Source organism: Pterocles gutturalis, unplaced genomic scaffold, assembly GCF_000699245.1.
Source record: "Pterocles gutturalis isolate BGI_N339 unplaced genomic scaffold, ASM69924v1 scaffold49773, whole genome shotgun sequence".
Classification (NCBI taxonomy): Eukaryota; Metazoa; Chordata; class Aves; order Pterocliformes; family Pteroclidae; genus Pterocles; species Pterocles gutturalis.
The window spans coordinates 1525-14282 of record NW_010119856.1 but is presented as its reverse complement, the minus strand read 5'-3'; the positions used below and the strand labels follow the sequence as shown (position 1 = coordinate 14282).

The following is a 12758-nucleotide window of genomic DNA, read 5'->3' as shown; positions in this document are numbered from 1 at the left end:
TGAATCACAAATGATTTTTCCTTTCAAATGTAGGCAGGGCTGAAACTTTAGTCCTGCAGAAATCTAGGAGATTGAATCATCCAACAATTTTTTTTAGGTGGGTTTTTTTTTTTTTTTTTTTTTTGGTTGCTATTGTATTGTGAAGGAATCTGCTTTTGGATCTCAAAGCACTACAGAAGTAGCAGATGCCATTGTATCCCAGTCCCTAAATTGTCCAGTGAAGGACCGGATTACCACGCTATTTATTTCTGATTGTGAATCCAGATACTCTTATTGGTGAGACTGCTGGCAAGCAGTTAGATTGGAAACCCCATCCTCCTCAAGGCAGTGGTTAAACATCCCCCAGGATGCTAGAGCAACCACCAGAAGAGGAATCAGACCAGATCTCGGTCATGACTGATATGCTTCTTCCCATTTGCAATTAAATCACATTCTTCTGTTTGTGAGATAAAAGCAACGAGATTGCTGCGATGTCTTGAGATTAGACACGGTCGTATCGTCCCACAAACCCAAGGCAAACCTGCAGAGTATTTATAGTCAAAACATGATTTGGGGATTTCCCTGCTTGCAAATGGAGAATCTTAACTAGAAGAAGAAACAAGACGTTGTCTCCTGACAGTTCTTTGCTGTGCTGTATCTTGCTGCTTTGTGTTAAATCGTGCCCGGAGGCTATAGCAGAGGTTTGCAGAATCTAACGGGAAGGTTGTTCGTATGAAATGGTTGGTATTTGACAAAGCCCATCAGCGCACGGTGGCGGGTCCTCCGTGTGCTCCTCCGGGTTATTTGCCTTTTGACTGTAGTAAGTCCACTGTCACGGCACAGCTCTGCCATTGATCAGTGTTAAATAGCGGTATGTGCTGGCTGGGCTGAAACGCTGCTGCTGCTCCCTCATTAAGTTGTATAATTACCGAGGGATCGGTGATACTGCACTTGAAGCAGTAAGGTGTTATACAAATGCTTTGGGATGTCGTTCTGATGGCACTTCGTATGTAGATAAGTCACTTCTGGCTGTCACCCGCCTCCCGTTGTGTGCTGGGATGGAGTTAACAGGCACACATCATCCCCGGGATAACCGCCTGGCAGAAAGTATTCGCTCAGTTCTCTACTATCTGTGCTTGGCTGGCACACTGTAAATAATTATTTTTTGTTTGGTTCTGCTTCAATCTGTGATTGAAAGGCTGGTCATCAAAGGCGACTGAATTTGGCGTGCCTCAGCCAAGAGGCTTTTAATTGACGCTGGAGGCAGAGCTGCTGGGGCGGGTCGGCTCTGTCTGGTGCCGCAGGGCTTACCTGAGCGTGTTTCCTGATAACCTCCCGCTTCTGACAGCTTTTTATCGCAGCTTTCGCCATCAGCAGAAACCGCAGCCAGCTGCAGTGGCTGACGCACCAGGAGTGCTTATCGAGGGCCATTGTGCTCTTATCCAGATCTTCAATAATACATGGCATTGATTTTTGCTGTGGTGAATGCTATAGAGTGTTTACATTCCCCGGAATAATTCAGCAGGGTAAACAGATAGTATTCTTTGGAAGTAAAGTCAATATTAACAGCGTTCAGGGTAGTATTTGCTGTCTATCTTTGATAGAAAGCAACCTTTTTCTTGCCTGTGTTTAGAAGGGGCTATAATTTCTGCGGAGTATGACTCTGTCAGGATGCTAGTCAGGTACTGCGTTCCCTGGGCTGGTTTTGGGATCCAAGATGTTGTCGGTCAGTAATTTTTCGCAGGCAATAAATTCTGCTGCAGCACATGCCTTTGGCTGTTTTCTGGGACTGTGGCCATTCACAGCTCCAGTTCAAAGGTGAAAGCCTTCCATCATTGATCTAGTTGACCTTCTGGGGCAATTTGTGGGTGTATTTGTGCAGAGTATCTACTGGAATTGCCTTTTATAGGGTCACCTGAGGATGCTGGTGGATATTCTGCGGTGAAGGTTGCAAACAGCTGCTGTGCGATGCCGCTTCCCATCAGCTTTGCAGCAAGTGGAGATGGCAGGGCTCTGTGAACAGAAATAGCCCCTGAACACCTCCAAGTTGCAGACATGCTAATGTGAACATGTGTTGAAGTCTGCCCGTCAGCGGGGAAGGTAAAGCCGCACCTGCGACTTGATGTGCAGAGGTTTGTGCTGGTGGTGGCTTGCCCTGCACGTGGTATTTTGAATACTACAACTACAGTTGTAGCTTCGGAAGCTGTGGTGGTGCCCTTGGGAGCATCAAGTACAAAGGTCCTTCATTGTGCCTCTTACTGGGTGGATTGGAGGTTGTACTGCCATAGGGCTGCTGCAGTCCGTGGGATGTTAAAGACTTGGTGTTCTATACCTCGTGGAGAAGGTGAGATCTACCAGGTATCTCATCCTGAGACTATCCCTCTCCAATGGTTTTTGGTGGTTTCTGGCACATCGTTGAACAAAGACAAAACACAGGAGGGTGCTGAAATAGGCCCTGACATCATCATACATATGCACAGCTCCTGTATTGCTCCCGAAAAATGGGCAGGCTAGACGGAGCCTCTGGGCAGCATATGAATGCCTTGATTTTCTAGCCCCCTGAGCAGCACTGAAGAGGCCACCAAGACCAGCCAGTGGAGATTGAGATATAATTGCTCGCCTAGAGCAGTAACGTATTTCTGTACACCAGCGGAATACCAATGAGGACAGAAGGAAGGAAGGTGTCGAACAGAATGGCAGGCAGGAGGAAAAGGAGGAGAAGTGATTAAAGGAAGAGACTCAAAGGCCAAGGCTGAAGACAATAGACTAGTTCCGATGAGAACATTTTACCAGGGAGTGATTTAGTCTTTTAATGAGGTTTTTTTAGGAGCTGAATGCATTATAAAGCTGGTCGGTGAGAAAGCGAGCAGGAACAAGGGGCACGCAGCATGACCCCAGGTGCCACTGCAAAGTCTGCCGCAAAGACAGGGGCTGGGAAAGGGAGCTGAGGCCAGGATAACCTAAAAGCAGGCACATCCTCTTGAGGTTGAGGAGGTTAATGCCACAAGGTTTCTTACTTGGGCATTTTTCTTTCTGGTACTCCTCCTTTCCGTAATTGTGCACAATAACCTTTAAGGAAATTTAGGTTTAAGCAGCATAAACCTCTGAAATCCACCTTCCTGTGTAATTGCCAACTTAGGACACAGTTTTGTTAGCCCCTTACTTAGTTTGAGGTGATTGTCTGGGGACAGACTGTCCCCTCTGTGACCGGAGAACTCCGAAGGAGCACCAGCAATGCGGCTTTGCTGCTCTTCAGAGCACCATCATGCCAGAGATGTGGCCGATGGCATGGCAATGGACGGCACTGTCTGTGCTGACTTCTCCATCTCTGCTCCGTGAAGATGTGGAGTAAGACTCAGCTTATTTGAATTCTGTCCTTAAGGAAAAAAAAAAAGCAGCATGACCTAACCTTCAAGCCTAAGCCAATGATAGGAAGCATGCAGCCTCCAAGGGAGGCGTGGAACATTTTGGATGTTTTGAAAGCACTCAGCTCCTTAACTGCTCCTCTGACTTATTGGTAGGGTCTGGTAATGGGAACTCAACATGGAGATTCATGAGCTAAAAATGCTATTGGAAAGAACAGGCTTAGTGTCTCTGAGGCACTGAATGTCAGCATCTGCCTTTTCTTCCTGGAATAATGTGCTGGAGGCTTCAGAGGAGCTTGGGCGGGGGGGAAGGAAATCTTGCAGTAGAGCCCTAATTGCTAAGCTCCACAACCTCCCCTGTGCCCTGTTTTGTGGGCAGCTGCACTTTGAAAATGGATGGGAGAGGTGGTTTCAAAGCAGCAGTAGCATACCTGGGCATCAGCACCTGTGTTCTGCAGGACTTCTCTGCCTGCTCCCAGCGATGTGATGCTCGACCTGTCCCTGGGTAAAGCCCAGCCTCCGGAGGCTGCACGTTACTGCCCAAAGGCTTCTGACCTTGCACAAAAGCAGGGAAGTGAGTCAAACCTGAGAGCTGCAGCAGCTCTCGTGTACTTTTCCTCCGCCGTGAAGCTGGGCTGCAGATGGGCTTTGCTGCGTAAGTGGCTTTAATAGGTTTGCTTTAGGGGCTGTGTTTTGAAAGGAGAATGAGTGTGTGTGTTTGACCTATATCCTGCACATCGCGGCCAGGAAGCCTGAAAGGCATAATGGTAGGAATGTGCTCCTACATGATGCCTCTCATTTTCACCTCCATTAATTTTATGGGATTGCTGCGTTACATTTCTATTGTAATTGTTAGAAACAAAAAGGGAAGGAGAGAGCAACTTGTCCTCTTGCTCCCTCGGGGATCAGCTTTGGGGATTCTGTTGTTTTTAAAGCCACATGTATGGAAAACGGTGCTGTCGCTCAGCGTGGCATTGGGTTTGGGCTGGAAACACGATGGCTTTTTTGCACCAGAACTCTTACGGGCTTTGTTAGAAAGAATCAGTGAGTGAGCAGTTACCGTGGCTGCTTGGAAAGGAGGAAAGACTCCCGACAGCAGGGAGATGGGAAGTGTCTCAGCCTTGCAAAGCGTTCAAATGTGTTTTATTTTTATGAACTTTATGACCCAGATTTGCTAATTAAAAGCAAACAGAATTATCAGATCTGTTTGGTTTTACCCAGATGACTGTTGCAGGGAAATTCAGTTGAATGGAGAGAGCAGCCTAACCTTTTCAGGGGGAATGGGAAACAGCTTTGCTGCAAGAACATATCCTCAAGCGAGCAGACGTTGGTCCCACAGTCCTGTGTTTCACAAAGACGAGCTCTGTATGGGCATTTAAAACTCTGAACTGAGCCTTCTTCAGGATTTGTGCATACATGTTAGCGGATTGCTGCCTTTTTGCTTATTTTCCCCTGCCACCGCAACCTCTGAAAGGGCTGGTGGAAATTCCTGTGTTTCCCGTCCTCTTTCAGGCTTTTAGGGCACTAATTCGCAGTTGTTTATATTTAGACAGACTAAAATATTCTCTTAAAAAACCCTCCTAACTGAGCACTGCCTCGTTGCTTGTTCCTTTGTACAAGCCTGTGTTTTTTGTGAAGTACAGCCCTCAGCTTCCACCTGCTGTTCGGAGTTAGAATGGCAGCTCTACCACAAATGTCAAAAAAATCAAATTATCAGTTCCAATTGCAATCCCAAATGCAAAATGCTGAACAAGATGCAAGTGGAATTTAAATAACAACACACAGCTGGTCCTGGTAAGGCTTTTGATTTGTTTCAGAATCGCTAGCCTGATTTTCCCAGAAGTTGAGTAAGAGGGGTGTTATTTCCACTGAACAAACCCCCCATTTGTATCTGGTTTAAGACGCAGTCCACTTTAAGTTGTACAGAAGTATGCTGTTCTTCTCTTTTCCAGCTAAAAAACACAGTGACACCCAAGTGTTCTTCTACCTGTGGATTATCTTCTACTTCATCAGCTCTTGCTATACCCTCATCTGGGACCTGAAGATGGACTGGGGTCTCTTTGACAAAAATGCTGGTGAAAATACCTTTCTTCGAGAAGGAATTGTCTACCCACAGAAAGTGCGTATAAAGCCTGCTCTTCTAGATTAGAGAAGGCTTTTAATATTTTAACAAAACTTGTTGCGTTTAGAGCATGTTGCAGTTGGCCCTGGTGTTTCCTGAGTGCTGTGGGCTGGGATTTGCTAGCACTAGAGTTCATTTGTTTGAAAGAGGGAATTTCATCCTGTTCATCAGCAGCAAATTCTCTGTCTTCTTGAAGGCCTGAAGAGGTCTGTCTTCTGTGCAGGACGTGTACGATGAGCTGTCCTGTTTGTCTGTCTTGTTCTTCAGGCATACTACTATTGTGCCATTGTAGAAGACGTGATCCTGCGTTTTGCGTGGACCATCCAGATCTCCCTCACTTCCATGCAAATCTTTCCGTATGCTGGGGACATCATTTCTACTGTATTTGCCCCACTTGAGGTATTCCGGTAAGGCTGCATAACTGAACAGTTCATTCCTCTTTTATGTTTTTATGAGTTGTATAAGGATGTGAAACGCCTTGCTCCTTGGCCATGGAAGATACTGGTCCTTGAAACGAAAGACTTGGTCTATCAGGAGCATTTAATTCAAATTGGATCTTGCAAGGTTCCAGGGCTCTTTACACACTTGTTCTCTTGCTAGAAACCCACCCCTGCAACCTCTTGAGATGAGTTAAAAGAACTTGAAGCTGAACCTCACTCCGTAGATGGTGGAGGTGGCCCTTAGCTTGTAGTGCCTGGTGTCTCCATGCTGTCCGGACTGTGGCAGCCATCGTGAGGACAATGAATGACCCTGACAGATCTGTTGCTCTCCAGAGGGTTGGGGAGATGTTGCAGCAAGTGCTGCTGTTAGTTATGGGCTGTTCTCCGTACTCCCAGCATGTTCCCAGAGGCACTTTGATCAGTGAGAACAGGCAGTGGTATCCAGGTGCATCTACTAGTGCCTTGCCAAACACGGGCAATGCCTGTAAAAGTGGAACCGAATTGGTAGTTTTCACTTTTTTTCTCCATCCAGACGGTTTGTATGGAACTTCTTCCGTCTGGAGAACGAGCACCTGAACAACTGTGGTGAGTTCCGTGCTGTGAGGGACATCTCCGTGGCACCGCTCAATGCCGACGACCTGACGCTCTTGGATCAGATGATGGACCAGGAAGATGGTGTACGAAACCGCCGCAAGAACAAACAGTGGAAGCGCAGCCAGAGCGTGTCCTTGCGCCGACCTCGTCTTGCTTCACAGTATGTTTTGCCTCTCCTCTAGCTCAACAAAACAAATCATGCGTTGGAGCTGCTGTTAACACACAGTGGCCCTTTATGGACTGGTTAATCATGCAAAGATCTCAGCCAAAATAGTTGTTCAAAGGGAGGACAGGTCCAATTAGTAAATGAATATGCCTCTGCTGGAGGGCTGATCGATCCTTTACATCATCTTGGGGTTCTGGTGAACCACTGGAAAAGGGAGTTCCTTTTACAAAGCTCCCCTCCTGCAAAAAATAGCCTGTAGCAGTTGCCAGAGGTTGGAAATACAGACCTGGAAGAGAGGTTTTCTTCAACCAGCCATTTCCAGGTTTCAAACCACCCCAACGTTTCAGTTATTCTTTGGGGAAGATTTCATGTATGAGACCTCAGACCCCTTCCTCTCCCAAATCTAAACCCATGCCATTTTTCTTTCCACCCCTCCTCCTTACAGCCTAGATGTTTCCCCGCCTTTCACCCCAGCCCCTGAATGTGTGGACTGCGTATCTTCCCTGTGCTCTGAGCACCACAGGGTGCTCCGGTGTCCGGGCATCACTTCTGCCCCAGCAGCGCCAGTCCCCGGCCGGCCGTCGGCACATCCCAGCAGAGGACATTGCCCGTGTGGCCAGGGAGGTGTGGTGTGGGCAGTGCCATGGGAGGAGGATGCTGAGGGACAGCTGGGGCATATTTATAAAGCTCTGCTGTTCCCAGTGAGAGTGGGAGAGTGGGAAACAATTCCAGTGGAGGAAAACAGTTCCTCCCTGTGGAAGAAACATTTCCAAGTGCACTGTGGTGTTGTAATGGGAATTTCTTCTCCCCAGTGAGTGTTTTCTGTTTGTTTTTTTCTTTTCCCCAGGTCCAAGGCTTCTGACACTAAGGTATTGATAGAGGACCTAGCAAATGAAGCGAACACATGAGATGGCCACGCTCTCTTATTCCGCATCCTTTGTTTTCTCGTGCTGTTCCCCTCTTCCCCGAGTAACCTGATCTCTGGTACAGTTCCAGCTGAAAACAGGAGAAAACGCTGAACACGTTTTCCGAGCTCTTCCAGACCAGATCCTATGGACTCCAACAAGCTCACTGTGTTTCGTTTCTTTTCTTCTGGGTTAATTTTAATGTTCTATTTTAAAAACAACAAAAAAAAGAAATAAAATATTTTACTTTGTTTTGCCAATAAAGAGGACAGTTCAGGAAAGAAGGATTGTTTACAGTCTCAACAAGGACTTCCAAACCTGTCTGGATAACGAAGCATCATAGGGACTCCCTCATGGGACAGTGCCGAGGGCACACTCGGTTTCTGCTTGGCCCGGTTTTGACTGGTTGAAACCGGACTTAAGTTTTTAAATCTGATTTTTTTTTTTTTTGGTTTTGTGGTTTGGTTTTTTTTTTCCTTCATATCCAGCGCTGAGGCACTGGCTGCACTTGCAGGGAAAGTGCACTTAGACCAGTATCTTCATTCATGAAGCTACTTTTTAATTTGATGTAACTTTTCTTATAATTTTTTGGAAATATGATGTATCTGTTGCATATTAGTTTTCACATTATTTATGAAACTTAACAACCATATGAGAGTGATTTTGAGTCCTGTGCAATGAAGGTTGTAATGGTAAAACAAAGCCTGGAATGTAGATGAAGATCTCCAGGGTTGTGGGGTTACGCCCTGCAGGTACCCCTCTCGTGAGACAACTTGCACCTGTGTTTACCTTTCCTCTCTTTCTTTTCAATTTTATTTTAAACCAAAGCTTCTCTTTCTGTTTTTTTTTTTTTTTTTTTAGTTGCTGCTACTGCTTCTGGGCATGTCTTTTGTGCCGGTTCAAGACCAACTTTCCGTGCAGATGATTCTAAGGCCTTTTTGCAAGGAGAGTTGGGTCCTACCGACAGTGCAAAAGCTAGGCGAGCAAAGGCTTCAAGAATGTCATTTGCCAGATCAAAAAGTATTTTTCAAAGCCTTAATAATCCCTAGATGGCGTGAGGGCATCCCATACTGAGCAGGGAGCTTTCCTGGTGTTCTGCAGCCCAGGTGAGGAGGTGATGGTTCCCGAGGATGGCGGGGGGAGCTCAGCAGGAGTTCAGGATTGTGTGTTGGAGCGTGGAAAGGACTGCATTGTACCCACCTGATGGGGAAGGCAAAATTAAAAACAGGTCTCCCTGTGGCTTCTGGTTTGGCAAAAAGCCTCTGTTGGGTGCTATCCTGGGGCACTGCCCTGTGGCTTGGCTGTTCCTTGTGCCCCTTGCCTGGTCTCGCTAACCCGGTTTGGGAAGCACGATGCTATTAAGCAGACTTGGGTGAAGGGCAGATGTATTGCCGAGCAAACTGCGTTGGAACAGTGATGCTAACCCAACGGTCTCATTGGTCTCTCCTCCCATAGGAGAGGAAAGAGGGGGCCCTGCAGAATCCCACTGTCCTTCCCCCAGCGTGGCATGTGCTCCCGGCTCTCACAGCAGTGCTGCTGGGCGAGGGCAGCTGGACCTGGCCGAGGTCCCCAAGACTGCCACCGTCCCCTCTGCCTGGCTGGTGGGCAGCTGTGGTGCACAGCTGGCACCTTGAGGGCAGGGTGGAACTCCTCAAGTAGGATCCTCGCGCTGATGCTGTCTGACTTGCCTCTAGTTTGGGCGATGGGGTTGCAGGAATCCCTGCTCCGCTGCTGTTCGGTGGTCATTTTTTTTTTTTTTAGTTAGCTAATAGCATGGTTTTTCGCACACCTGGTACGTTGCATTTTCTCAGTTTGCCTGCTGTGCCTCTTGCTCAGAGGAACTGAAGAAGGAAACTTGGTTCTCTTAATTTAATTTGAAATGGATTAAAATTCTGTGGCGGTGTACCTATGCCAGGCTAAGGGCAACACTGCAAAACTGTACCTACCTACACTTCTGTGATGTGCTCTCAACTTATACAGAAACTGGGATGGACCCGCCAGGAGCTGCCTCTGCTCTGCCAGGGTGGTGGAGTAGCTGGTGCGTCCGTTGTCCTCGTCCTTGCAGCTCCTGCAGCATCGCTCTGCTCCGGCAGGAGGGCGGCTGGACCAGCAGGGCTTGTGCTCTTCTTCCTTTCCGTGCCCAGGAGCCTGTTTTCCCATATTTACCTCCCTTAGGTCTCTTGTTCTTAGTTAAACGGAGCGTACCTGTTCCTATGGAAGTGGAGTCTGAGATACAAAGCCCTCTTTAAAATATTTCTGTTTCCAAATTTGCATTGCAGCAGTTGTTGCCATGTCCAAACCTTGCGTAGGTGCTTCCAGTGAGCGCGGCGGGTGACGAGTGGAGCCATACGGGGTGTTCAGAGGAGGGCAACCCAAAATAACCCAGTGCTGCTCCTTAAGCAAGTGCTTCTTTACAAAAAGAAACAGAGTTTACTGGTAATTTAGAGAGAAGGAAAAATACAGAGACACAATTTGAATTGATGCCAGTCTGGCATCCTCAGCCGGGCTGGGGGGAGCAGGGCACGGCTGGGTGGTCTGTGCCCTGCCTGCTGCTGCACCGACAGCCTGCCAGGGAGGGTCAGACTGCACATAATTAAATTCTTATTCTGTAGTTTACTCAAATCCTTAAAAGAAGCAAGATTTCAGTCCGTCTGCTCTGCTCCCTGGCCTGCTTTTCCCTTCCCTTTTTCTCTGTCTTTGCTGGCAGGAGAAATAAGAAAAAGGGGAGGTGGCATGCTGCAGCTAGCAAGTGTTATCTCCTGAAATAAAACATCTTCCCTTTTGGCAGTGAAGATGCTCTCTCGGGGGAAAGCAGCCTGAATTCCCAGAGGCATGGCTTTTAAAGGCTCCCAGCTCCCCAGCGCTGCGTCCGCCTGTTCCCTCCCTCCTTCCCAGAGATTTCTGAGAAATCGGGCGTGCAGATTCCTCCCGAGAGCGAATGCTAAAGCCAGAATGGCCCTGTGTCTGCAAGAACATCTGGCCAATAAAGGCAGCCCTAATGAAGCCGAGCAGATGGTGAGAGCAAAGAGCCCGGTGGGTCCTCGTGAGCAGCCTGTGCAGCCCCAGGGCGTGAGCTTTTTGCTGATGGGCGCTTGGAAACACTCCTGGTGGGAGCACAGCGGGGTGGCAGTCCGGGAGGATGGAGAGCAGAGTTCAAAGGAGCTGGGCTGGTTTATCAAGCGCTTTAGATGTTGGGATGTAGCTGGATGGGAAATGGAAGCTGAGGCAGGTCTGTGGCGAAGCGGCACTGGGTTTTGAGTGCTGAGCTCTCCCTCTCCTTGCCATCCGGTGTGCTGGAACCTTGTCAGAGGTGGTGGCTGTGTGTGGCTCTGGGGATGGCGTGGGAGCGGCTTTTGTCTGGCTGAAACCCTTGCAGACAGTCCCAGCGAAGGGGAGGAGATGCCACAGTGTGGCCGGTGACTTTTGGAGATTGCCTTTAAACTCGCTTCCCCGTGCTGATTCCCTGCTGCTTTCCATCCTTCCTGCTCTTCCAGGGATTTCTAGGTTGCAGGGGTGTAGGATTTGCAGCATCCAGAGTTTATTTGCTAGCTGGAGTTCCCTGCGTGGCAGGTCCCTGCCCAGGGAAGGCAATACCGTATGCTGGGGCTGGTTTGGGCTTTACAGACTCGGCAAGCAGGAGTGGGAGCTGCTCCATCAACGGGAAATTATGCTGTCCCACCACATTTTAAAATAAACGCATTTGCCGTGCTCATGGCTGCACCCTGCGTGTATCACATGAGCTCCTACCTCTCCAATCCAGGCGTGTTCCCAACGTCGGCCGTTGCTCATCCTGCGCCTTTCCCTGCCCCGCTCTCGGCCCTTCCTGTTCTGTCGGTGTCTTTGCCGCTGCCGTTTGTCCGAAGCCAACGCCTTGAGTGGGGACAACCAGCAGCAGCCTTCCCCATGAAAATCTTGGGAAGGGGAAGTCTCTTGCAGAGCAGAGTTGGATCCGCTGTTCTCAATTTCCCAATAACTTCTTGTGCTGCTTGTTCTGCCACTTCGCCAGTGCTCAGCCACTGCAGCCGCGTGGGAGGCGGGGAGGGAGAGTGCGGTCCTGGCCCAGGAGATAGCAATCCCATGGGATTTTACTGCGGATCTTCCAAGGACCAAGGGAGAGACAGTGCAAAGCCTTCAAGTTTTGCCTGTGTTTTGATCACCCACATGACTTTGGCCTTATCCCGCAGGGGTGCTGCTGCGTACCGCTTGCGGCGACTCCGGCGTGCGCCCCAGGCTTTTGGGGGTTTGCGGCCCCGACGTCGGGCTGGGATGTGCCCGGGGATGGGGGCATGGCTCAGCTCCCATTGGGAACACAAAAGCTGTTTTCCTCGCACACTGTGTCCCAGCCACATGTCCTCCCTCCTCTCCTCCACTGTTCTGCTTTGCACTCGCAGGGTGAAGATGATCTTCTGCCTTAAGCATGTTTGGTGGTTTGGTTTGTTTTTTTTTTCATTTACATTTTCCTTCCAGAAGGCAATTGGATTGTTTTGTCTCCTTGGAAAAGAGGGGCTGGGGCTGCTGGGGGAAGAGTGGAAAATCCCTGTGGTGACTCTGCACAGTCACGGTTGGGCTCGGTGGCTGTCACCTCATCAAACCTTGCCTCCATTACATGATGCCATCCCAAATATTGCACCTTGGGACGAGCTCTCCACCCACCACCACCCAAATACTGCGCCTTGGGGCGAGCTCTCCACCCACCACCACCGTGGGGTTAAACTGGTGTTTCCACATCCCTTGGGGGCTTCAGCCTCTTTGGCAGCATCCTGGCTGCAAGAGAACTGCAGGTTTTGCAGGAGGGGAGAGGAAAGGGCTGGTGATGGTGGGTGTGCCCCCATGCTGATGCCCCAGCCCTGTTCCTGGTGGGAGTTGGAGGCAGCTCTGGCCCCGGCGCAGCCATGCTGCTGTGGGCGAGAGGCACCGACCCTGCCCAGGCAGACATCCCGTGGCCCGACAGTCCCTCAAGGTTTAGAAACCAAATCACAAACTCTTTGCTCCAGAGGAGAAATTGGGCAGCCTGGTAGAACTTGCGATGACCTCCCCATCCCATAGGTCCTGGCGAAGGATCGGCGTTTGGAAGGGGCTCGGGGTGGAAATGCCAAAGTTCCCCCCAGGCCCCGCTGCCGCCTTCCTCTCCCTTCCCCGCTGTGTTGGTCTAAATGATCTTTCTATGAAGCCCTGTAGATGTCAAAA

General features: G+C 49.3%; 1 protein-coding gene across 1 annotated transcript in view; it reads left to right on the top strand.

Moving 5' to 3' along the window:
- XPR1 (xenotropic and polytropic retrovirus receptor 1) overlaps nt 1-7855 on the top strand; it is a gene marked incomplete at its 5' end in the record, with an annotated part of 29469 nt that extends 21614 nt beyond the window's left edge. Inside the window, 4 exons of the mRNA XM_010076683.1 lie at nt 5297-5463; nt 5734-5873; nt 6439-6660; nt 7514-7855. Of these exons, the coding sequence (XP_010074985.1) occupies nt 5297-5463; nt 5734-5873; nt 6439-6660; nt 7514-7574 (590 nt within the window). The remainder of the gene's footprint in view (nt 1-5296; nt 5464-5733; nt 5874-6438; nt 6661-7513) is intronic.
- Nucleotides 7856-12758: the final 4903 nt, after the last annotated feature.